General features: G+C 40.7%; 1 protein-coding gene across 4 annotated transcripts in view; it reads left to right on the forward strand.

The window, feature by feature from the left end:
* The window catches only part of gfra1a (gdnf family receptor alpha 1a), a 122,808-nt gene that overhangs the window by 20,742 nt on the left and 78,933 nt on the right, over nucleotides 1-23,133 (forward strand). For 3 of the 4 annotated variants that reach the window (XM_035992527.1, XM_035992528.1, XM_031315949.2), the window contains exon 4: nucleotides 60-215. The exons of the other annotated variant lie outside the window; for it this stretch is intronic. In XM_035992527.1, coding sequence (XP_035848420.1) covers nucleotides 60-215 — 156 coding nt within the window. The remainder of the gene's footprint in view (nucleotides 1-59; nucleotides 216-23,133) is intronic. 4 annotated transcript variants of the gene reach the window in all.

Consider the following 23,133-nt stretch of genomic DNA (forward strand, 5'->3'; position numbering starts at 1 on the left):
CCCCGCTGACCCCTGATGGCTGTTGGTTGGTGGTCCTGAATGAAGCGCGTCTCTTACAGAGGGTGGGGAACCGTGGAGCAGCTCCGCCACTTCGGCTCCAGGCAGGGGGGGTGCACAGGGCAGAGAGCCCGCACTGGGCAGAGGGAGCCCCTCCTCCACGGAACTTCAGGATCCGAGTAGAAACAGGAGAGCTCATCCCAATTGGGCCATACTGGGTAACGATATAGAGTTGTGTTTGTGTGTGTGTGTTTGATCGTGCATGATTGTTTTCTTGAGATAAAGTCAGACACAGATTACAATTTCCATGTCAGTTTGTATCTGCAGCTGAACTTGTACCGTGTCATCCACCTGCACTTGGTTTTCTTATGAACAAGGGTAGAAAAGTAGAAAAAGAAATCGTGCAGTTGTCACGCTGCACAATCACTGCACACATTTCTCACACAGCTGGTTGGTGATTTATTTCTTATTTAAGAGGTTCTAGATTTTCAAACAACAATAAATTCTAGTCCCTTTTGCTTCAGAGAGGCATCACAAATGTATTTTATCAGTACTCTTTCATACAGTAATGTATGTATTTTGGCATTTTGACAACACATGTAGAAAAAGCTGAATCTGAGCATGTGTGCACACCTTTTCCTTTGCTCCTTCATTTAGTTGATGCAGGACTTTCCAAGCGTGAAAAAAACAGCCGGATATTAAATATCATCTGCCATGTTTATACCCAGGAAACCATAGGTTTAGATGAAGCAGACCACACCTGAGCCAGACCAACACCAAGTTATTCAGGTGGTCTTGTAGTTTAAAGCAACATTTGAAATGAAGGTGTGATAGCTTGATAGTTTCTGCTCCATATGAGACTCGTAATGTCAGCTTTCCTTGCATTTGTTGAACACTTCACACTGATTTTAGCCTCCTTGGTATCAGATTAAGCCAGTTATAGATTTTGGTTCCCTTCAGGACCATATGAGGGAGGTGTCCGACCGTTGGCCTGGCCGTCTGTCTGTCTGCCTAGTCAGCTGTGTCAGGGAGGGTTGACATGTCCTTCGGAAGAGTTTCTACAGCAGATGTGCTCTCTGTTGAAATAGGGAGGCGGCAAGAGACAGTGAGAAGTGAGGGGGGGGCTAGAAGAAGGAGAGAATGTCATATTTTGATATTCCCACTGTGCCATTTAGGCTTGTGCATTTCCATTTTAGAGGGCGGTCAATGTCTGTGACTGCTACATTAGTTTTATGGCCAAAAACAGCTTATTTCAGGCTGTGATGGTGCGGGGGGAAATATTTCATTTTGCATCACAGCCTGCTGAAAAGTTGTCTTGAATTGAATTTGGTCATTACATTGCAATTCACTGCATTCTTTCAATTTTGGTGTACACATGTGCCTAGAGTGTGCACACACACTGACACAGGCATGTGGCATACTAATAGATTATGTTGCTGGACTGCAAAAATGTGTCACTGACAAATGTACACGCGCGCACACACAAACACCATCTTTTTGCACGCGCAACTGACCAAAGAAACAAACACAGAAATGCTCATTGGCAAACATACACAATTTCAGCTGGAAGTCTTGCTGAAGGGGGGGATTACATCAATAGGGTTGTGATGTTGAATCATGCTGAATTGTGTGTTCTGACTAAAAGCTGAAGGGCAACACACACCATCTCCCTGCCTTTTTCTCTCTGTGTTTTACCGGGGGCTTTTCCCTCCACCTGTTTAATGCATATTCTCATTAAACACTTGAGTGGAAATGTCAGAAATTATGAAAAAAGACTGAAAAGTACAGACGGTTTTAACGTTTGCCCGAGTTGAACAAAAAAAATAGATCAAGAGAATTTATGATAAAGGCTAATAAAGGTGAATATTTAAATATACAATGATGTAACTGATTCTGCTTCACCTACAGTAGGCAAAGCGCCCCATAACTTGCTGCGATTTACTGTTACATGCTCCCACTGTGCACAAAGACCAAAATAAATACAGAATAAAAAGAGCAGCAGCATCAGATCGCCCCCCTTTCAGACACTTTCAATTTGACAAAGAGTCTCAGAGAGACGTTTATGCAAAGGTTGATATGTCGCTCTGGCACCCTCCGCCTGTCACGCCTAAATGTTCCTACTACACTCTGCATTGTGTGGGTTTGTGCCTGGGTGGGTGTGTCTGGGTGGGTGTCTGTCTGTCTGCCTGTGTGTGTGTGTGTGTGTGTGTCCCCTCAGGGATGCTGGCGTTCAGATTAATTAAAAATGTTCAATCCCTCCGTTCTCAGACAGAAATATGGATGCAGCCAAGGGCTTAACTGTAAATACTGTTTCTCCAAAATTCTCATTTAAAAAGATCCATCCTCCCAGGTGATAGTCGAATATGACGCCCCAGTGAGGGTTTGAAGAAGAATAAATAAATGGACTCCATGAATTGCTTTTTAAACACTTTTATGAGTGTCACTTGTTTCAAGTTAACAGTGAAACAGAAACTAAATGGGCATCTGTCTCAGATCAAATTTCACCTCATTCTTTTTACTAGTGCAGTGCCCGTTCAAAACGTGCCTGTTTGGAACAGGCCGATCGCTTGCAGCTTTCTGGAGAACCGCTCATCCAAACAACTTCACACTCAACACTGCGCTTCCTTGGGTTTTGAGAAATACACCTGCCATGACAGTTGCGTCAATGCTAGAGTATAAGCATGATTTACCAACAGCTGGCTATTTGGGACCAGGCTATTCCCGGGAACAAAAGCGTTCATTCTGAAAGTTGCATCACTGATGCTTGAAATGTTTGAGTTTGCTACAAAGTAACATCTCCAGTCTCTCATTCTTCATCCATCAATAAACTATAGCGGGCGACGGAGAGCAAGCTGTACCCAGCATGCCGTTCGGCATTGTTACACTACATTACATGTCATTTAGCTGACGCTTTTATCCAAAGCGACTTCCAATAAGGGCATTCTACCTTGAAGGTACAAACTCCGAACAGCAAGAATCAAATATATTAGCTTCAAATAAGCCAAACTACAAAGAGCCACATGTAAGTGCTTATTTGTGTCATAGTTAATAGGGGTCCCCTCTCCATACACTACACAACATGTACATAACACACTACTATTGAATATTTTATGTCCTGTAGATGTCAAGAGCTCACACTCAGCAATACATCTGCCAAGTGTGTGTCGATTAGATTTTCGAGAGAATGGAAGGACAGACATACAGACAGAGACTTCTTCCATTTAAGTTGGATTGTAATTAAAGTTCTCTAACCTTCTCTATTTACTTACACAAAGAAAACAAAAACTGCTGGTGCCTGCCTGCCAAACTGTAAACTGATCTCCCATAAACGTAATCAATTTCCTAATAGACAGATAAAGCATCAGAGTGGTCCATTTTCATAAAATAGAGAGTAAACCAAAACGTTGCCACAGGAACGTCAGCTGGGAATGTGTATGAAATTATGATAGAGGAAGAGGAAGTCTTTAATATCAATATGAATCCTGTGTCATTGGATTGGATCAAAGCTCACAGTGTCATCGCCGTGAAGACCCTCTAAAAACAATCCAGATGGCCTTTTTACATGTAACAGAAAAGATGGTTAAATGGTACAACCCTTATATTGACTAACATCGATGTTCTACTGTATGAGGAAATCCTTTTTTTCCTGTTAAATGCCTTGCATTCCCACAGTCTGTCATGTGGAGAACAGCTCCATGTCAGACTAAAAGCAGGCCCGTTGGAGAGCAGCTTCACCCCGGGCTTCTTTTGTTTTTCAGGCAAGTTGAAATGCTTCTTAAGCCGCGAAGTTCAACTTTTCAGTGAAAGGATGTGGAATGGTTTCTTTTGTGAGAAAGCACATCATAAGAGGAGGCTGAGTTTTGCACTTAGACAACTGACAGTTTGAGACAACAGCCAGAATGAAAGTGAAAAAGGTGGAAAGGTAGAAAAGTATTTCCATAGTAGTATCAGACGTGGGAAGTAACTAAGCACATTTACTTAGTGCTGAGCACAATTTTGAGGACCTGGTATTTCAATCAGGAGAGACTTCACTGAAGAGTGAAATAAGTTTTCACTTAACATGGTGCATAATAGGTTGAGTCTTTGGCGATTAGACTCCATCGCAATGTTAATTGGTATAGAGGCCGTGGATGTCTAAGAATATCCCCCCGATGGAGTCTAGACACTGGTGGAGGTGATGAAAGGCTAAGATTTGGATGGATGTGATGTGAAGCGGGACTTCTGATGGAGAAACCAATGGTGCTGGGACTGATGAGAACTGGAGGTGAATGGGGTGGAGGATGGTTGTATCAATTCTGCCTGAAATGACAACTGGCAGCAGCAGAGAGTAGAACCGATTTAAAGTTTGACATGCAACAACGCTCATGTGACAAATCTGGTTGGTTTAACTGAAAGAGTAAACGCCCCCATTCAGCTGATGACAGTGCAGCTGATTAGGGTTGGGAGAGAGAGAGATGTACAGCATAGAAGTACGGTGGCCCTGAAGTACAAACCGTATAGAAGTCACCCTGAAAGAATTTATGCTGAGCTTTATATAATATGTCCATTTTTGGAGACTTCTGCTGCTAAACACACAGAACAGTGTGAGCCAGTGTTGTAGTACTCCAGATCGGTCAGAACTGGTCTCAAGACCACTTTTTGAAGGTCTTGTCTTGGAATCGATCACATTCTTACTCAGTCTTGTCTCGATCATATCACTAAACTGCCTGGGCATTGTCTGATTTATGTGTTAACATCATTACTGTGATTGGATGTAAAACTTCCTGCTTCAAATGCAACCAATAACTTGACTCATTTCTAATTAAAAATGTGTTACTGTTAACGCCCTCTTCCCCGTCCCCTTAAAGGAACACGCCGACTTATTGGGAATTTAGCTTATTCACCGTAACCCCCAGAGTTAGACAAGTCGATACATACCCTTCTCATCTCCGTCTCCATCTTCTAACCGTAAACAAACCGGGAACTATATTCTCAGGCGGAAGAATATAGTACTTGGGCGGAATGATTTGCTTTGCAGCAAACCTGTCTGAGAATATAGTTCCAGGTTTGTTTACGGTAGAAGATGGCTGTGACTCTACAAATCACAACATGTAAATAGGAATTTGTTGAAAATGTTGGTGTTATTTTGTCACTTATTGGGAGCAGTGGGATTGCTGGAACCATTCACCTGCATGTACTGTGATGGGCTGCTGCCTCTGGGACCATCAGACAGCCTTACAGCACGCATGGAGATGAGAAGGGTATGTATGGACTTGTCTAACTCTTGGGGTTACGGTGAATAAGCTAAGTTCCCACTAAGTCGGCATGTTCCTTTAACACGCACTCACAAGAAAGTGAATGCGGGAGACAGGAGAAGAAGCTCTGGCTGTCTGGAAGATATCAGCCAAATTGTCTGTAATACAATTTGGCTTCCTAAACCATGGGGAGTTTATTTGCAAAACAACATCTAAAAGAAAACACACAGCAGTGTGTCAATTCTGTAATGTAATGCTAACTGTGACAGCTGGGACCAGCTTAGATTTGATCAAAATCAGTTTGAGGAGTGCCTGTGGTTAGCTTTTTCCACATTTTATCGTGGCATGCAGTGTGGGACTCGCACTGGTCTGGTCATAGTCTGGTCTCGCCCTGGCTTGGTCTTGGTCTTAACTTAGTCTCAACCCCTCAAAGTCTTGGTCTTGTCTCGGTCTCGATACACTCTGGTCTTGGTGATGACTTGGTCTCGGTTTAGGCACACCTTTGACTATGATTGCCGTGGCAGGGATCAGACTTGTGATATTCCCCACGATTGTCCCGACCACCCAGAACACACTGTCATCATCTTGTAGCCTCGTCAGCCCAAGAGATTTGGCCACCGGCCAGCTGTCTTTTGCGTAAAGCATTGTTATATGAGGAAGACTAAAATCTCCTCCTGATCCAAATGAGTCAACAACTGTCTGAAAGAGAGAGCTTATTTTAAATCAGCATTTTTAGTCAGAGGAGCTTACGCAGGGCCACGCCCAGAGCGTTTATCCTCTCATTCCATTCTTAGAAACTTTGCAAAATTCTCAGCCTTAATATGAAACACTGATAGTTAATTAGAAACAGGGCTGTGAGGTACATATATTATATAGCTCTGTGTGTTAGCAGTGTTAAATGTTTGAAATTTGCATTTTTAGATGAGACCTATTGCACCTCATAAGGCAAATCAAACTAATCTGCATAAAATAAGTAGGAAAAACAGGGAGGGGAAAGATGGGAGAGATGTGGTGGTGAAACAGATGGAACAATTATGCACACAGGGAGATATATGGAAATATCTGTTTGTTAAACAACTGCTGTAACGTAAAGGTCATTGAGCATGATTCAAACGGTGACAGTCACACTGGAATATTTATTTTCCTGGTGTGACGCATCCAGCACTGGTCACTATGAGTCATAAAGCACAAAACCATTTGACTGTATTGATGTAGTTAGTATATAATTCATGAGAGAGACATGTATGTTTTTTTTCCACTGAGGAGGAACACTTAAGCTGTCTGACTGTGCTGGTTGAAGTCCATAAAATGATATGTATTTTTCTATCATGTTGCACCATTATTATTATCACTGTCACCACTGCATGCGATGTTTTGTCAGAGGGTCTTCACTGCCTCATATCTGTGACAAGCTATCATCAGCCAATATATCTACTTCATATGTGCAAAACAAAAACAAAATTGTTTGTTTTAATAAAAAATATGTTCTTAATTGGGGAAACTGAGAATTGACAAAACAAACAATTATTTTGATTCAAAATATATCACAACATTACAAGTCACAAATTCTCAAATGACTTTAAAAGCTGTACAACAAACATTATTGCATTTCGATTTTGTGCTGCAATTGTTCCCTATTTTAAGTAAAGCAAAGAGAGCCGTTTAATTTCATCCCTGCAAAGTTTAGTTGACGTGAACATATATGAAAACAATAATGAGCGATTCATCAGGCAGGAACTATTGGAAGAATACAAATTTAAAGAAGTTTCGAAAACCAACAAACCCAGAAACGTCCATACGTTTTCATCTGCTTGTCCTGGGCTGGATCGCAGGGGCAGCCGGCTAAGCAAATTATTCCAGACGTCCCTCTTCCCAGCAACATTTTCCAGCTCTTCTTGGGGATCCATGAGGCATTCCCAGGCCAAATGAGATATATAATCTCTCCAGCGTGTTCTGGATCCACCCCAGGGCCTTTTACCATTTGGAGGTGCAGTGAAAACCTCTTAACGGGAGGCACCGAGGAGGCATCCTGATCAGATGCCCAAACCACCTCAACTGGCCTCTTTCGACATTAAAGAGCAGCGGCTCTACTCTAGATGTCTGAGCACCTCACCCTATCTCTAAGGCTGAGCCCAGCCACCCTACGGGAGGAAACTGCATTCTTTCGATCCATACCCAAAGCTCATATCCATAGGTGAGGGTTGGAATGTACATCGACTGGTAAATCAAGAGCTCTGCGTTACGGCTCAGCTCCGTCTTCACCACAAAGGTCCGGTATAACGCCTGCATCACTGCTGACGCGGCACCAAACCGCCTGTCTATCTCACGCTCTATTTTACTCTCACTTGTGAACAAGAACCCGAGATACTTGAACTCCTTCGCTTGGGGCAGTAACTCACTCCCAACCCAGAGGGAGCAATCCACCGTTTTCCGGCAGAGAACCATGGCCTCGTACTTGGAGGTACCGACTTTCATCTCGAGCGCTTCACACTCGGCTGCAAACCAGCCCAGTGCGTGCAAGAGGTCATGGTCTGATGAAATCAACAGAACTACATCATCTGTAAAGGGCAGAGACGCAATTCTGACTTCCCAGAAACTTCATTAGGCAAATGTACTAAACAGGGCAGGGTCAATAACATGACCGTATAGTTCAAGCACTCTTCAGCTCCTCCACTCGCTCATCCCCTCATGCGTTATTTGTTCAAACAGAGCAGCACAGGTCACTGAGCGTGGCGTGAGCGCCGAAGGGAACCATGGCAGTCGACTAACCAGGCCGCAGCAAGATACCCACTACTACCCCCACAGGTTACTGGCACTGAGCCACAAACACCTCGCAAAATAGTACACAGAATGTTCGTCCGTTTGCATTCACACTCAAATTCAAAAGCGCTGATGCACACACGTGTACTTTATATACCTGCATGCTAAAAGAGGCGATAATGACGGGGGAACATTCCAGGAGAGCTTGAAATAACACATGGAAAGAGTATTATGAGAATTGGAGCTGGCATGACCATGCCACCTTAAGGGGATGGAGAACGATGTGTGGGTGCATGTGTGCTGCTATTATTCATAGATTGAGACAGACATGGTGTGAGTGGTTTTAAGGTCAAAGAAGACGGTAAACAGTGAAGCTGGCTGACCCAGGGTCAAATCACTTGAGGCTGTCGGACAGGACTACTCGCTGAGTGGAACTGTTTTTTCAGAAGTCTGAATTGTGTTATTTTGAAACGAAAAGACGAGTATTATCCCGCTGAAAAAAAGACGGAGATGGGAAAAAAGTGTGCGTGTGTGCGTGTGTGTGTGAGCAATGTCCGCCATGACCTCCTTCTCACACCCCATGCTGGTCCAATTATCGACCGTTTTGATTTGTCGTGGAGAGAGGGAAGCCAATTACAGAAGCTCTCTGCAGGAGGCTTTGACACCATCAGTACATCTTTCATGCATCTGTGTTATGCACTTCTTCAAAACAGAAATGTCAACGTATTGTTTTTAATGCAGCCGAGGTGCAAAGTTGGCGTATTGATTAAGAACAAAATGTGATAGGGAGTAGTGTTCCAAAACAAGTTTTTCAATCAATAATGACTTAATGAGAAATTGTTTTGACTTACAGATGACCACTAGTCAATTTATTTAGCTTGATTCTTCTTCTGTTTTTGGCAGATGTCTGTAGAAAAACGATTGCAGTGGCCAGTGTATATATTAGAACCAGACCGATATATTGGCGGGCCGATATTATCTGCCGATATTAGGCATTTTCCTAACTATCAGTATCGGCATTTATAATGGCTGATAAATGAATATTTAAAAATTTAAATAAAAACAGACGAAACACCCTTCAACCATGTTCTGAGTGTTGGCGTTGTATAGTTTGTCCACCAGAGGGCGCTCTACAACGTCCCTGTTGGCAACTCTCATTGATTTTTTTTTGGGTAATTGTGTTTTTGTTCAAAGGACTTTAAGTTTTATATCTTAAGTTTGTATTTTTATACATTTTATTTATCAGAACTTTAATGTATTTTGATGTTCCTCTGTTCTGTTGTGACAATAAACACAATATAAAGTTTATTTTTAAACTGCATGATCATATTATTTTAGTGAGGACTCATAAATAACTACAAATAACTAATGTTAGGGAAAACTGTTTGTTTTGTTTACGCGTTTCTGGATTTTTTTTTATATATATATCGGCCGATATATCGGAATATCGGATTTTTAAATCACCAAATATTTGTATCGGTATCGACCTTAAAAATCCTTTATCGGTCGGGCTTTAGTATATATGGTACATATGGGGCTATAAATGGGGGTAGGAGGGCAAAGAAATGAATTAATGAACCTAACTCAAGCACCATATTGCATAGAAGGTGGCAACAAAATGCTGTCATTCTGCATATTGTTTTTACCTCTTTGAAATATATTCTTACGGGTACGTTGATGGAAACACACATTGGTTTATAGTTTTCTTTTGTCACCTTCTGATTAAAGAATAACATATTTCCCCATGTTTGCTTTTCTCTTTTTCACCTCTTTGGGTCTCCTCTGCAGTCAACTACGTGACAAACAAAAAGTGTGTGTGTGTGTGTGTGAGCATGAAGTCAGCCTTGTGTGTGCTGCAGAGAGCCCGTTGTCCTGATGTGTGATTCACAACACTCTGCTGTCGTGCCTGTGGAGCATATCTGTTTAAATCACCGATGTTGACTCACACATACACGCATTCCCACCAAAGTGGACTGAGACATGAGCAGGGGCACTTCCTTACCACTGCTCACAGTTTGCAGTGATTGTGGTAAGCCTGTGGTAGCTCACACCCTGGCGGGCAGTTCCACGGGACACAGCAGAGCTGTTTTGACTCGCCGCATAACACTCCTAGAGACGAGCTAGAGGACTTGGCAAAAAAAGTGAACTTTTGGCGGGAATTGACGACATTTTGGCCTATTTGAGCCGTTTTAGGTGTTTGTAATTTTAAGGGTATAAGATATCAAATATACCGTTACAGAGGTGAGCAACATTTATTAAATAAACATTACTTTCATTCAGAAGTGAGCAGAGATTTTTTATTTCTTTATTTTTTTATTTTAACCTTTATTTATCCAGGTAAGCCAATTGAGAACAAATTGTCATTTGCAACAACGACCTGTCACATTCACAGTTCCACATTCATACCTGGAAGCTGCCCAGTACAACCACAGTCTGATCTGCTGGCCACTGAACAGCTCCACTGGGTCAGTTGGGGATAAGGGCCTTGCTCAAGGGCACCTCAGTGGTGGTAATGAGGGAGGGACAAGCGCTACTCTTTCACGTTCCCCACCCAGATTTTGATCCTGTCGGTCTGGGGATTGAACCGAGATGAAAGTCACTTCAGTAAAACACGTAGCCTTTAAATCATCATATAGTGAGCAATAAAACATAAAAAAAGACTATAGTCTTTAGTTTCACCTAATTCACATTACAAAAAAAGCTTTTCCTCTTCAGAGAGACCATTCAAGCTTAGCTACCCATTCCTAATGGCAGTGTACCTGAACATAACTGTGCACATAGAGATCTTTGACTTTTGGTTAAATTCTGCTTAACAGGGGGTTCTACACTTGGTTTCAATGAGACAATGTGTTCCCAATTTAGGACCGGACCGGACCATACATCAACAGACATTCTTTCTTTATATACAAGAAGCGTTGAGTGTTACACAGCCTGTTTTGAAAAGTAAGTAAATTGATCATACAAAACAAAGATTTCATTTCAGATGTCCCAATTATAGACCTTTTTAGTCTGCGGTATGTACTATATGCTTATTGTAATAGTACACTGTTTTAGAAGTTCCCAGCACATACTGCTGTCTCCCCATAATCAATCTGTTGCAGCCATGAGCAGCTCCTTTTTGTCATCTTCGTGCATTGCATGGTATGACAACCGTGTCCATCAACAGCACAGTCAAAACCAAGCACATTTAGTGGCTATACTGAGGCTACATTTACACTGCTACGTTTAGTTTTTTAAGCAGAGTTTTGAGTAGGGTTGGACATCGAGAACCGATTCCTACTTGGAATCATTTCAAAAATTACGATTCCAGTGTTCCAAAGTTTCTTTATTGGAATCGTTTAGAATCGTTTGGAGGATTTGGTTTCAAATCTGATCATGGGTTCCAAATTTAATATGCGCTATTTTGGGTTTCCGTAGCGGCCAGGTGCTTGTTGTGTTGCAGCCATGGAGCACAGTAAGCAGCACTCTAGTGTGGCTTTATTTTACATTGAAAAAGCCCTGTGAAACCGCCATTGAATCAAACTAAAACTTTCCTCTTATTTGTGAAATAAGCATGTAACCCGTTTCCACTCCACCCCTCAAAGAATCGGAATCGAGAATCGATAAGAACCGGAATCGAAAGCAAGAATCGCAATTGGAATCAGAATTGTTAAAATCCAAACAATGCCCAACCCTAGTTTTGAGCCAAAGCCATCTCTGTGCACACAAGTGATTTTAGCTCCAGTAGAAGGAACTAATCTCTGTTTAAACTAACACGCCCATAGCATATCTCATCAACATTCTTGTATACTGGGCATGCGCATGCCAGGGTAAACAGGAGGCAGCATGTATACTCTGCCCGTTACTGGTAGTTTCTATGGTAACGTTAGTAGCTTAGTCTCAGAGACCGAGACATCATGACCCAATCAGGCAACAAAAGGTCTCCATTTGTGGCCGTTGAGACTGCAACACAACCCTGCAGATTCCAAACCGAAACGGGTTTTTTCACGTTTCTCTGGTTTTGGTGGCTCTGAAACGCCAGAGAAGTGTGAATCTTCATTTTTAAACCAAAACATACCAATGTAAATGTAGCCTGAGGTTTTTTAACTTTTTAAATATACTATATGCTTTATTTTGTCACTTTTCCAGCACACTACATACTCAAACCTGTGTTAAATAAATATGTAGTATTGAATTGGGACATATCCAAAGTCAAGTCTAATCTTATGTGAGACATGTTTATGTCAAGTCATTGAGGGCAGGTCCAAGTAAAGTCCTAAGTCTTCATAGGGAAATTAAATCACATCTTTTGAGCTGACCATTGAAGTGAAGTGACTCAGTAGTTAAACTTCCTGCCTTCAACCCTTAAGCTCAGACCAAATCATGCCAGTGCACAGTCTCACCAGGTCAGAATTCTTGAATGTTTTTGTCTTTCAAGTCTCAAGTAGTCGAGATGTGTCGAGACCCAGCTGTATGTTTGTGTCTCAAACTCTGCTACTGACATTGGTAACGGGTTGCATGTTTTTAAGAGCAGTAAACAGCAGTGAAGTGTATAAATCAGCAACAAACACACAGCTTTGCTTCACCCGTTCTGAAAAACAACAGAAGGTACCAGGACTTAAGAGCTGTTATGAGTCTTAGAAACAGCAAAGATATAACCGTAAAATTACTAATCAAGTGTTTTTACCTATCAAGAAACACATGATGGCAGCAGGCCTCTTGTGCCAGATTGCTGCAGAGCAGATTGAGCTTTCTGAGCGGAGAAAAGAGGAGATCATGATATTGGACATTTGGGGCCCTATCTCGCACCCGGCGCAGCGCTTGTCTTTGCTAGTTTAAGACCAACGCAGTTGTCAATTTCCCGTCCAGCGGCCACGTCATTTAAATAGCAAATGCACCTGCGCCCATCTGTGCGCCCATTTGTGTGCCCATGGGCGTGCTGGTCTTACAGGGAGGTGTGTTCAGGTGAATTCTTGGCGTATTGCTATCTTGAGGCAGCAGGAAGTGATCGCGCCATTGACCAACAAAAACCTGATCTAAAGTCAATAACGCAGCATTTCATTGTTATTTTAACAGCAAATTAGTAAAATGCTCCTAGGCTTATGCACAACGCACGCACACTATGCTTGTTACACACACACAAGGAAGCGCAGCAGCACACAAACATGCAAAAGATTACAAATAAAAATATTACGGTGCAAATCCTCCATCATAACAGTAATGCGCCAAGGTCCAAACGCGCCTGGCTTTTAAATGGAATGGGAGATGACACTCTGATTGGTTTATTGCATGTTACGCCCAAAACACACCTATGATTAATGAAGACATTAAGTACAACCTTTTGAACCATGCACCCGACGCACGGAGCCTTTTTTCCGCCGTTAAACTAGCAAAAGTGGATTAAGACACGCCCTAAACGCACCTGCGCCACGCACTTCATGCCGTGCGCCTAGATCGTTAAAAAAGGGGCCTTGGTCCCAAAGTGTTGTTGTTAGCTGCAGGACACTTGAAATGTGCTTCATATGGTGTTTAGAGTAATTTTCTGGTTTGGTTTGCAACTCAAGACCCTGTTGTATATTGACATGTGACTGTTATGACAGAAAATGCTTTATTTGGCTGTTATGTAGCGTGTGTGGTCCTGTAACACAAATCAAATCCAGGTTTTGATGGCGTCAGATCTGAGCCTTTTGAGACTCGGGGCATTTTGAAACCAGTAGTCCACCAAAGACCAAAGTCACAGACAAGTTTGGAATCTGTGACAATGTTGAGGTTTCACAAGTGGATTTAAACAGAACCACATTACATCAACAAACGCCACATTGGAGCACACGTTTTCTTCATTGGTCAGAGACCCATTTTTAACAAACTTTCGCCCCATTTTCGTAATCAGGTTTTAAATGAAATATTCCATTTTTCTTTTAATTTACCAGTTTTTGAGTGAATTTTCAGAAATTGGGAGCTCTGTGGACAAACAAGATATCTGTGTTTTTGCTTTTTTTATTAACCCCTCAATGCGAAGGGCTCCCTGCAGTTTGTGTCATTAATTTACTCTAAGTTCTCTAATAAATGAAATATACTACCTGGAAAAGTTAGTAAGCACCCCTCTGTTTCTACCTGCTTTTGCATGACAGACGGGATGTTAAGTCGGAAGAGAAAAAAAAGATATTGGCACGTTTAATTATTTCAGATGACGGGAGAACACTGAATTGTGTGTGTAGGTTTGTGTGTAGTGTACATGCCAGAGACGTAGGCTTGCAGTTGTGCTAATGAGTGTATGTGCAAGCTGTCCATATCTGGGTGTGTGTACACTTGACTTTGCGTCTCTGCCACTGACTTGTGTTGGAATTGCCCTACAGTGAATTTCACGGGAAACCCAAGTTATAGAGTTTTAGAGAGTTGAAATCAGAGTTGGATTTGCTGTGCAGCTTTGTGTGCGGGGGGGGATATAGAGAGAGAGAGAGAGAGAGAGAGAGAGAGAGAGAGAGAGAGAATATGTGTGTTACAGCAAGACAGAAAGAGGCAGACAGAGCAAGCCAGCGAGCGTAGGCTGTGTGCTTAAACTTGAGAGATTTACATGCAAAGCGCTGGTGCTCCTGCATCTTAACTTGGGGAAGTGAAGGTTGAAATGTACTCAGTGCAAATGCGCTTATGACTGGCGAGGAAACCAATTTCATTTACAAGCGGGAACTCAAAGTAATGTATTCGTACACCCAACCACACTCTATCTTAAGATGTTTGACTTGTTTTCCTGACTAGAGATTTACACCCGGGAATAACCAGCCCACAATATGATAAATGAATTCATCCGCAGCTGTTTGGCTGATGCACTTTCAGACAGAATTAGCTGCCCATGTGCACACTTACCAATGAATTAAACAGTGAAGTCACTGTGCGATGGCTCTGCTGATTAAACTATGTTCGTTCTAATATTTCCATTTAGTTAAACCACTTTAGTTTGAAATGTGTCGACGGTCTTCAGCATGTGAAGTGCACTTGTCCTCGGGGTTGTAGTGCGACGATGGAGATAAGAGGAGTGGGAAGTGCTCCTGCAGTGAGTAAATGAATGTGAAAGTATATATTAACGCACCAGTTCATTTGTTGGGCAAGAGCAAATTTGATCCCAATGGAGTCTGAGGTCACTTTTGCAATTTGGCTTTGCTTTCACAAGGGAACAGAACTCTTTAATATTATAACTTTCAAGCCCCTTGAACTTTTCAGATTAAGGTGAAATGTGCATGGAAGCAGTTACTTTAAGGGGTAGAACAAGGGGACTTGAAAGTTAAAAGAGTGAAGTGTATATGTTGCCTATGCTCCTCACCCAGCTCTGACACGTATATCGCATTAAATAGTTTATTAACTCAATTTTACACCAATTGAAGCGGCCTGCTGCCTAATATTGCAAATTAGGGAAATAAGAGGCATTGCATTAAGATATTTTAGGGAGTCTGAATTGAATAGTGTGTGTAGATTATAGTATGATATCATTCTTTGAATGCATTTTCTTTTATCTTTTAAAGCAGCCATATTATGCTCATTTTCAGGTTCATAATTGTATTTTAAGGTTGTACCAGAATAGGTTTACATGATTTAATTTTCAAAAAACACCATATTTTTGTTGTACTGCACCACTCTCTCTCACTGCTGCAGATCCTCTTTTCAGCTGGTCTCTGTTTTAGCTACAGAGTGAGACCTCTTTTCTTCTTCTGTACTATCTTTGATTGCACTCGCACGTGCGCAGTAGCTCAGATGTAGATCATGGCAGCTAGCTAGCTCCATAGACAGTAAAAGTTTAGGATTAGCTGGGAGACTTCTAAATGAGGGCGCACATGGAAGTAGTTCTTTTGTAGATTATGGTGAATTTGTGTGTGTTGTAGCACTGCTTTGCTATTGAGAACGAGGTAGCATGCTAGCGTTAGCATTAGCGTTAGCATGCTAACGCTAACGCTACGAGCTAATGGTTGCGGTTAGCCTGCTCGTTTCGGCTTGTGTCATCACAAGCCGTGCCGATTTTGAACAGCTCACCCAGAGACTGAAGACAGGACACATTCAGAAACTGTATCTCACTCTAAACACCATGGATGGATTTCTTTCAAAGTTTGTATGTGTGTGGAAGCACCACAGACACAACATAACACCCCAAATCCCAGAAAAAGTGATTTTTTTCATAATATGGGCACTTTAAAATAATTTCCCTCCACCCATTTAAAGTCATTTATATTTCTATTCATTTTCACAAAAGGTCTGCAGCTATGTCTGTTACTGTAGAAAGTTTGCCTTCTGCATCTTTGGAAGTCGTGTGTGTTGTAAATACCATTTACAGTGTTGTTTTTTGTACATGTTATGGGCGATGAGTAAAAAATCATAAAAACCTTATTGTTAAAAGTTATTGAAAGCCATGATATCAGAGGATTGTCCAACTGTGTCAGGAATACAAAGCCTCCGATCTGACAAAACTGGCAACAAAATACACAATACATGATTGCTGCTCAGAACAATTGACATGTAAAACACATTCACGCTGCACTTTGATTCCCCTGAAGCAGATCTATTTTGGGTTGTTTGAGACGTGTGAAATTGCAATGTTGCTTGTGAAAGGGTGGCGTATTTCATCTGCGTTTGTGAAGTCAATTTGATAGGTCACACATGTAAATGAGACATCGACACACATTGTACATCACCGTGTACTTTAACAACAAGCTAATTTGCCTGTTTATCGATTGCTTTGTCAACTAAACACCCTAACACCTTCATTCACTTCCCATTTTGTCTTCTACTTCCTGTCACCTCTCCCGTGTTTGCTCCTGCCGTCTTTTTTTTCTCTTCTCACCTCTACTGCCTCTGCTTGCTTTTTATCCCCTTTTCACAGTTTCTTCCTCTTTCCACTCAATTCCCCCCTCTCTCCTCCTCTCTGCTTTGTGCCATGTTGTAGTTGGGATTATGTGCTCAGACTGCCAGTTATGCTAGGCTTGCTCGAGCTGCGCTCTCTGGCCTACGGTGTATTTACACGAAGAATTGAATAAGTTGGAGGAAAGGTCTGAAACTATTTCTCATTACCATTAAGGCTCCAGGAGGGTAATGAATATGGGGATTTGGTTGTCAAATAAGTGTTAGCCTGGGCCTGTGTTGATGCATGGTGTGCACACTGTGTTCAAAGGAAATACATGGTCTTATAAATCACATAAGTGAAACACCTTGCATGTTAAAATTCCAGCAAAGGTGAAACTATATATATATATATAATGTGTATATATATATATATATATATATATATATATATATATATATATATATATATAGTATATGTGTATATATATATGTATATGTGTATATATATATATGTATATATGTGTATATATATATATATATATGTGTATATATGTATATATATATATGTGTATATATATATATGTGTGTATATATATGTATATATATATAGTATATATATGTGTGTTATATATATGTATATATATATATATATATATATATGTGTATATATTATATATATATGTATAGTATATATATATATATATATATATATATATATATATATATATATATATATATATATGTATATATATATATATGTATGTATATAATGTGTGTATATATTTATTTTTAATTCAAGTTGACTTTGGAGGGAACTGTTTTAATTTCAGTCCATGTTTTTCATTTATTCCAGTTTACTCAATGTTATTTTTTATGCTAAATTTTACCCAAAGCCTGAGTCAACTGTAATAAGAAACCAGTTGATACAACTGAATTCAGGCTTGACTTTATTCTGCTGAGGGAAATAGACCCTGAAACTCTCCCCAGTGTGTCTTTAGGAGCTTAGTATGGAAAGCCTTTGTTTCTAAACCATAAATCTGGATGTGGAGAGCAGCTGTGACTCAGCCTGGCCTGGCCTGGCCTGGCTGTGACTGCAGCTAATCTTATTGTCTACACAGCAGATCATATAGCAGCTCAAGTAGCACCCAGACTTACGTGGAGTTAATTGCAGAAAGCCAGCGTGAAGTCTCACCAGAGCAATTAATTGGTGTGCCCTGCCTCCCTCTAAGCATCATGGGACTGTGCCCTTCGACTCTGAGAGATTTTTTTTTTTCAGTTTTGTGAAGGCATGTATTGTCTTCCCATCAGCCAGCTGTTGATTATGATTTATTAGGAGTTTTTCTGTCCATGCTATTGAGAGATGTCACTGCTGGTTTCCAGAGCATATACCGTGCTAACTGCTCTCTGAAAAACCTAATGCAACCACCACAGACATGTAACACCTTTTATGATTAAGGAAAAGTGAAAAAGCAGCTGCAAGTTATAGGGATTAAATTTAATGTTGCCCGAGGTGCTGAGATAGATTATGGCTCTGAATTTTGTTGCCAAAACAGAAAGTTATTGCACCACTGCAGCTGCACCGTGTGCTCACAATAAAGCCATTTCTTCACCGTCTTTACTTGTTGAGTACAAGTGCTCAACACATTTTGTAAATGTTTGTTATGCTATTGGATTGTGGCTGGTTGGGTTTTGTAATATTTTTCATTAATCTTCTTTTTTGCTTTGAAAAAATATATATACAGTATGTTTTTATCACAGCCTCAATAGTTTATCATAGTTGACCATCGTGTGTGTGTGTGAGCAATGTCCGCCATGACCTCCTTCTCACACCCCATGCTGGTCCAATTATCGACCGTTTTGATTTGTCGTGGAGAGAGGGAAGCCAATTACAGAAGCTCTCTGCAGGAGGCTTTGACACCATCAGTACATCTTTCATGCATCTGTGTTATGCACTTCAAAACAGAAATGTCAACGTATTGTTTTTAATGCAAAGTTGGCGTATTGATTAAGAACAAAATGTGATAGGGAGTAGTTTTCCAAAACAAGTTTATCAATCGATAATGACTTAATGAGAAATTGTTTTGACTTACAGATGACCACTAGTCAATTTATTTAGCTTCTGATTCTTCTTCTGTTTTTGGCAGATGTCTATGATAAATGGGGGTAGGATGGCAAAGAAATGAATTAATGAACCTAACTCAAGCACCATATTGTATAGAAGGTGGCAACAAAATGCTGTCATTCTGCATATTGTTTTTACCTCTTTGAAATATATTCTTACGGGTACGTTGATGGAAACACACATTGGTTTATAGTTTTCTTTTGTCACCTTCTGATTAAAGAATGACATATTTCCCCATGTTTGCTTTTCTCCTCTTTGGGTCTCCTCTGCAGTCAACTACGTGACAAACAAAAAGTTTAGAATTTTTTTTCCATGTTTGCTTTAAGGATATTTTTAACAAATCATTCTTTAAATCAATAACATACTGTATATGTAACTCAGAATATTGTTTTGTAGATGTATTGCTTATTAGTAGGGCTGGGTATCGTTCAAAAATATTCAATACCGGTACCAATACCATGACTTCGATACCGGTTCCTAAACAAAAAAATTTTCGATACCAATTTTATAAAACAAAAATAAATTACAACATTCCGGCACAAATCCTTTTATTTATGTTTCAGCTCCTACTGCATGAGCCCCGTCTCTGTGTAACGTAGAGTTTTTCCTGCGTGCCTCTAACGTTAGACAGCCAATCACAGACATTATTAGATCTTGGTAGAAGCATGCTGCATGCTTATTGGCTCACTGACTCTGATGAGATTAACTCCTTAGGTATTGAATTTTGGTATTGAGGCATTTTTCGATACTCGATACTTTAGAGGCAATTCGGTGGGTGCCTAAAACATATTGAATTTGATACCCAGTCCTATTTGTGAGAGACAAAGAACGGTCAAAATGGATGCAGCAAAGGCCAATATATCCTGTACTTCCTATTACAGGTAAAGCTTTAAAGATGGAAACTTTTTTAATGCATCTTCTTTAGACCCTTCCTGTCTGTAAACGCCCACTTCTTATAAACACTACAACCAGTTTGTAAGGCAGGCTTTCTGTTAAAAATGTGTAGTTTGCCAATCACAGACATAGATCTTGGTAGAAGCATGCTGCATGCTTATTGGCTCACTGACGCTGATGGGATTGACTCCTTAGGGATTGAAATTGGGTATTAACTGACGAGGCATTTTTCGATACTCTGTACTTTAGAGGCAATTCGTCCGGTGTCTAAAAATGATTGAATTTGATACCCAGCCCTACTTATTAGGGCCCTTTAAGAACTTTGAATGTACTCTCTATGGACTCTTTTGTTATGTGCATGTTATGTGAGCTCAATATATGATAATGGTGTAATTGTCATTTTTCTTTTTTCATAAACGCGGTGTCTTTGTTTAACCGCATTTAATTGCTAACATTAGCTAAGGTCTTAAGGCGTATGACTGGTAATCGTTAATTTTGTTTAGATATGCCATATTATAATTTTCTAAGTGTTTATTGGTCGGACTATATATTTGTATCGTTATTTCAATAGCTAGTTTTTGGCACTTGGCCCTTAACACGTTCATAGCAACATACATGACAAAGGGGGGGATACCAGTCCCTCCAGAAAAACGTGATTATGCGATCGTATAATTCAATGCATAATCAGCCAAAGTCCGCATATTTATGCGGGGGCCGCATTTTTTAAAATACGCCGCACTTTCACCGCATAAATTGCCGATTTCCGCGCAAAATATGCGAAGCTTGCATGATTTCATAATCCCCGCATTTTCGTTGCAAAAAAGTCACATATATCTTAGCAGAAAGTTGAAAAATGTTGCGTTTACTTCACACAAGAGCAGCCATTTTCCCCTGTTGCCATGGGAACGTTATCAAGTGACGTAATTACGCGACGTGAACATCATCGAAAAGCTGCAAACCCCGCGATGAAGCCATGATGAAACCGCAGTTTTTGCAAGTTCCCGCAATTTCATCGCATAAAATTGCATAAATATCCCGCATATTCCATCGCATTTTTTAAGAAAACGTGCCGCATAATCAAGGATTTTTGCCCACAACAATCACAAAAAAATAAAGAGCCGTGGTTCACTTAATTAGATAATCTGGGTCTCATGACAGTGATATATAACCAAAAGATTGATCCTGGAATTCATTCAAAACTTTAATTTGTTTAAAAAAGTAATGCATCATTTTAAATTTGACTGAAAAAAGACAATTATGTTGTTAATCGCAATTATTTCTGAGACAATTAATTGTGCAGCAAAGTTTGGAATGGTCACAGCTGCAAAGATTGTACCATAGCTATGATTGTACAGTTTTCCTCTTCCTTCTGTAGAGGGAAAACATAAAAGTATATGTTGTTAAAGATTTTTCTCAGTGTGTCCCACAGTGGAAGTGAGCTGTAGCAGGACAATTCATCCAATGAAAGCTGCTGTTGCTTTTTAGCTGAATTGTGATGCTCGTACTGATATTGAAAGTGAAAGGAGTCTGTCTTTGAAATGAAGTTAAAAAGCAACAGATTGCGGCTGGGAGTGCGTTATTGCTTTGTTGCTCGCCTCTTGCCACAGTGATCAGTTTAGGCGCTGTAGCCTGATCGAATCAGCTGCCTGATAGATGAACGGAGATGAGCACATTTACGTCTTGTGTTGGCAAAGCAGTGTGAATCAAGAAAATGTATGCGATCTGAAAGGTAGATTCAAACACATAAAACAAACAAACATGGATTCAGAGATGCATAAATGTGCACGTAGACACTCGCATGCACAGCCACGCGCCACCAATATTCACAATGTCAATTTAAGTTGGAATTGCTGTGGATCTCCCCCGGGCGCTGTGGCAGGAAGCATTTGTGTACATTATATCTGCTACTCGCAGGTAAGGAGACGGTCTAATGCAGTGTTTGTTTAACACTATTTGTCCTCCCCTGTCATGAAAAATACTTCACAGTCATTTCTGTGTGGGTGAATCTCTCTTTTAAGGAAAGAGAAGGAACACACCCGGGATGTGGTTGCTGTGGTGACACAGCTAAGCTCCAGATGTCATTAGCATTCGCATTTGCGTGTGCGAGGTGGAGCAGAATGATGTGACACTCTAAAACAAGTTGGAACGAAGTGTCCTGAGCAGCAGGAAGGATTTAACTGGGACACGGGAAGTTTGCTTACAGATCTGCTAAGCCGTCAGGGAGACGATAATAACAGTGGCAACCTCTCCAATATAAAGGTACGCTGTTGCAAGTTACACAACCCTAACCCTAACCCTAACTTGTTTTGGTGGAACATTTGCACCCCGCAAAAGAAAACGCTACGTACAATATTAAATGAAGTTGACTGTTCACACAATACAGTAACGTAAGCCATTTAAATTAGCTGGATACATGGTTAAAACTCATTAGCTCTTACCAGTGTATCGCCGTGTGTTCACAGCATCCCACCAATCGGACCCAAAACGTCCCGTAGCTGTAATGTGTACTTTGAACTGCGTGGCGCGAGAGAGTTGATTGCGATATATGATCTCAACGCTAGATGGGAGAAATTCCTACACATTGGACCTTTGAAAACGTGCCTCTTTTTTGGCTTCTACCTTTGCTAGCTCAAAGTTTGTTGTTGTTTTCCGTAGCAAAAGTATTTTGAGAACTGCAACACACAGAGAGCGGAAGGTGAGGGGCAGGCCTGACATGGCTAATGCGCCGGCTGCAAGGCTTTATCCTGGAAATGTATTTCCGTTGATCCAGACTAGGGTTAGGGTTAGGGGTTAGAAGTGAATCCAGGCCTTGTATGCCCTCTGACAATGTTTTTCTTGACTCATTTAAACCCTAACCCCAGTCTAGTCACTTAAATCGTGTTGAAACTAGAGCTGGGCAATATATCGATATTATATCGATATCGTGATATGAGACTAGATGTCGTCTTAGATTTTGGATATCGTAATATGGCATAAGTGTTGTCTTTTCCTGGTTTTAAAGGCTGCATTACAGTAAAGTGATGTCATTTTCTGAACTTACCAGACTGTTCTAGCTGTTCTATTGTTTGCCGTCATTATATTCACATTACTGATGATTATTTATCAAAAATCTCATTGTGTTAATATTTTGTGAAAGCACCAATAGTCAACACTACAATATCGTTGTGGTGACGATATCGAGGTATTTTGTCAAAAATATTGTGATATTTGATTTTCTCCATATCGCCCAGCCCTAGTTGAGACAGTAGTCACAAGTATCCAAGGCATCTAAAAGAAAACGTGGACATTTAGAGATGTTTTTGAAGGTGCAAAGAGTGATGA

Source organism: Sander lucioperca, chromosome 15, assembly GCF_008315115.2.
Source record: "Sander lucioperca isolate FBNREF2018 chromosome 15, SLUC_FBN_1.2, whole genome shotgun sequence".
Taxonomy (NCBI): domain Eukaryota; kingdom Metazoa; phylum Chordata; class Actinopteri; order Perciformes; family Percidae; genus Sander; species Sander lucioperca.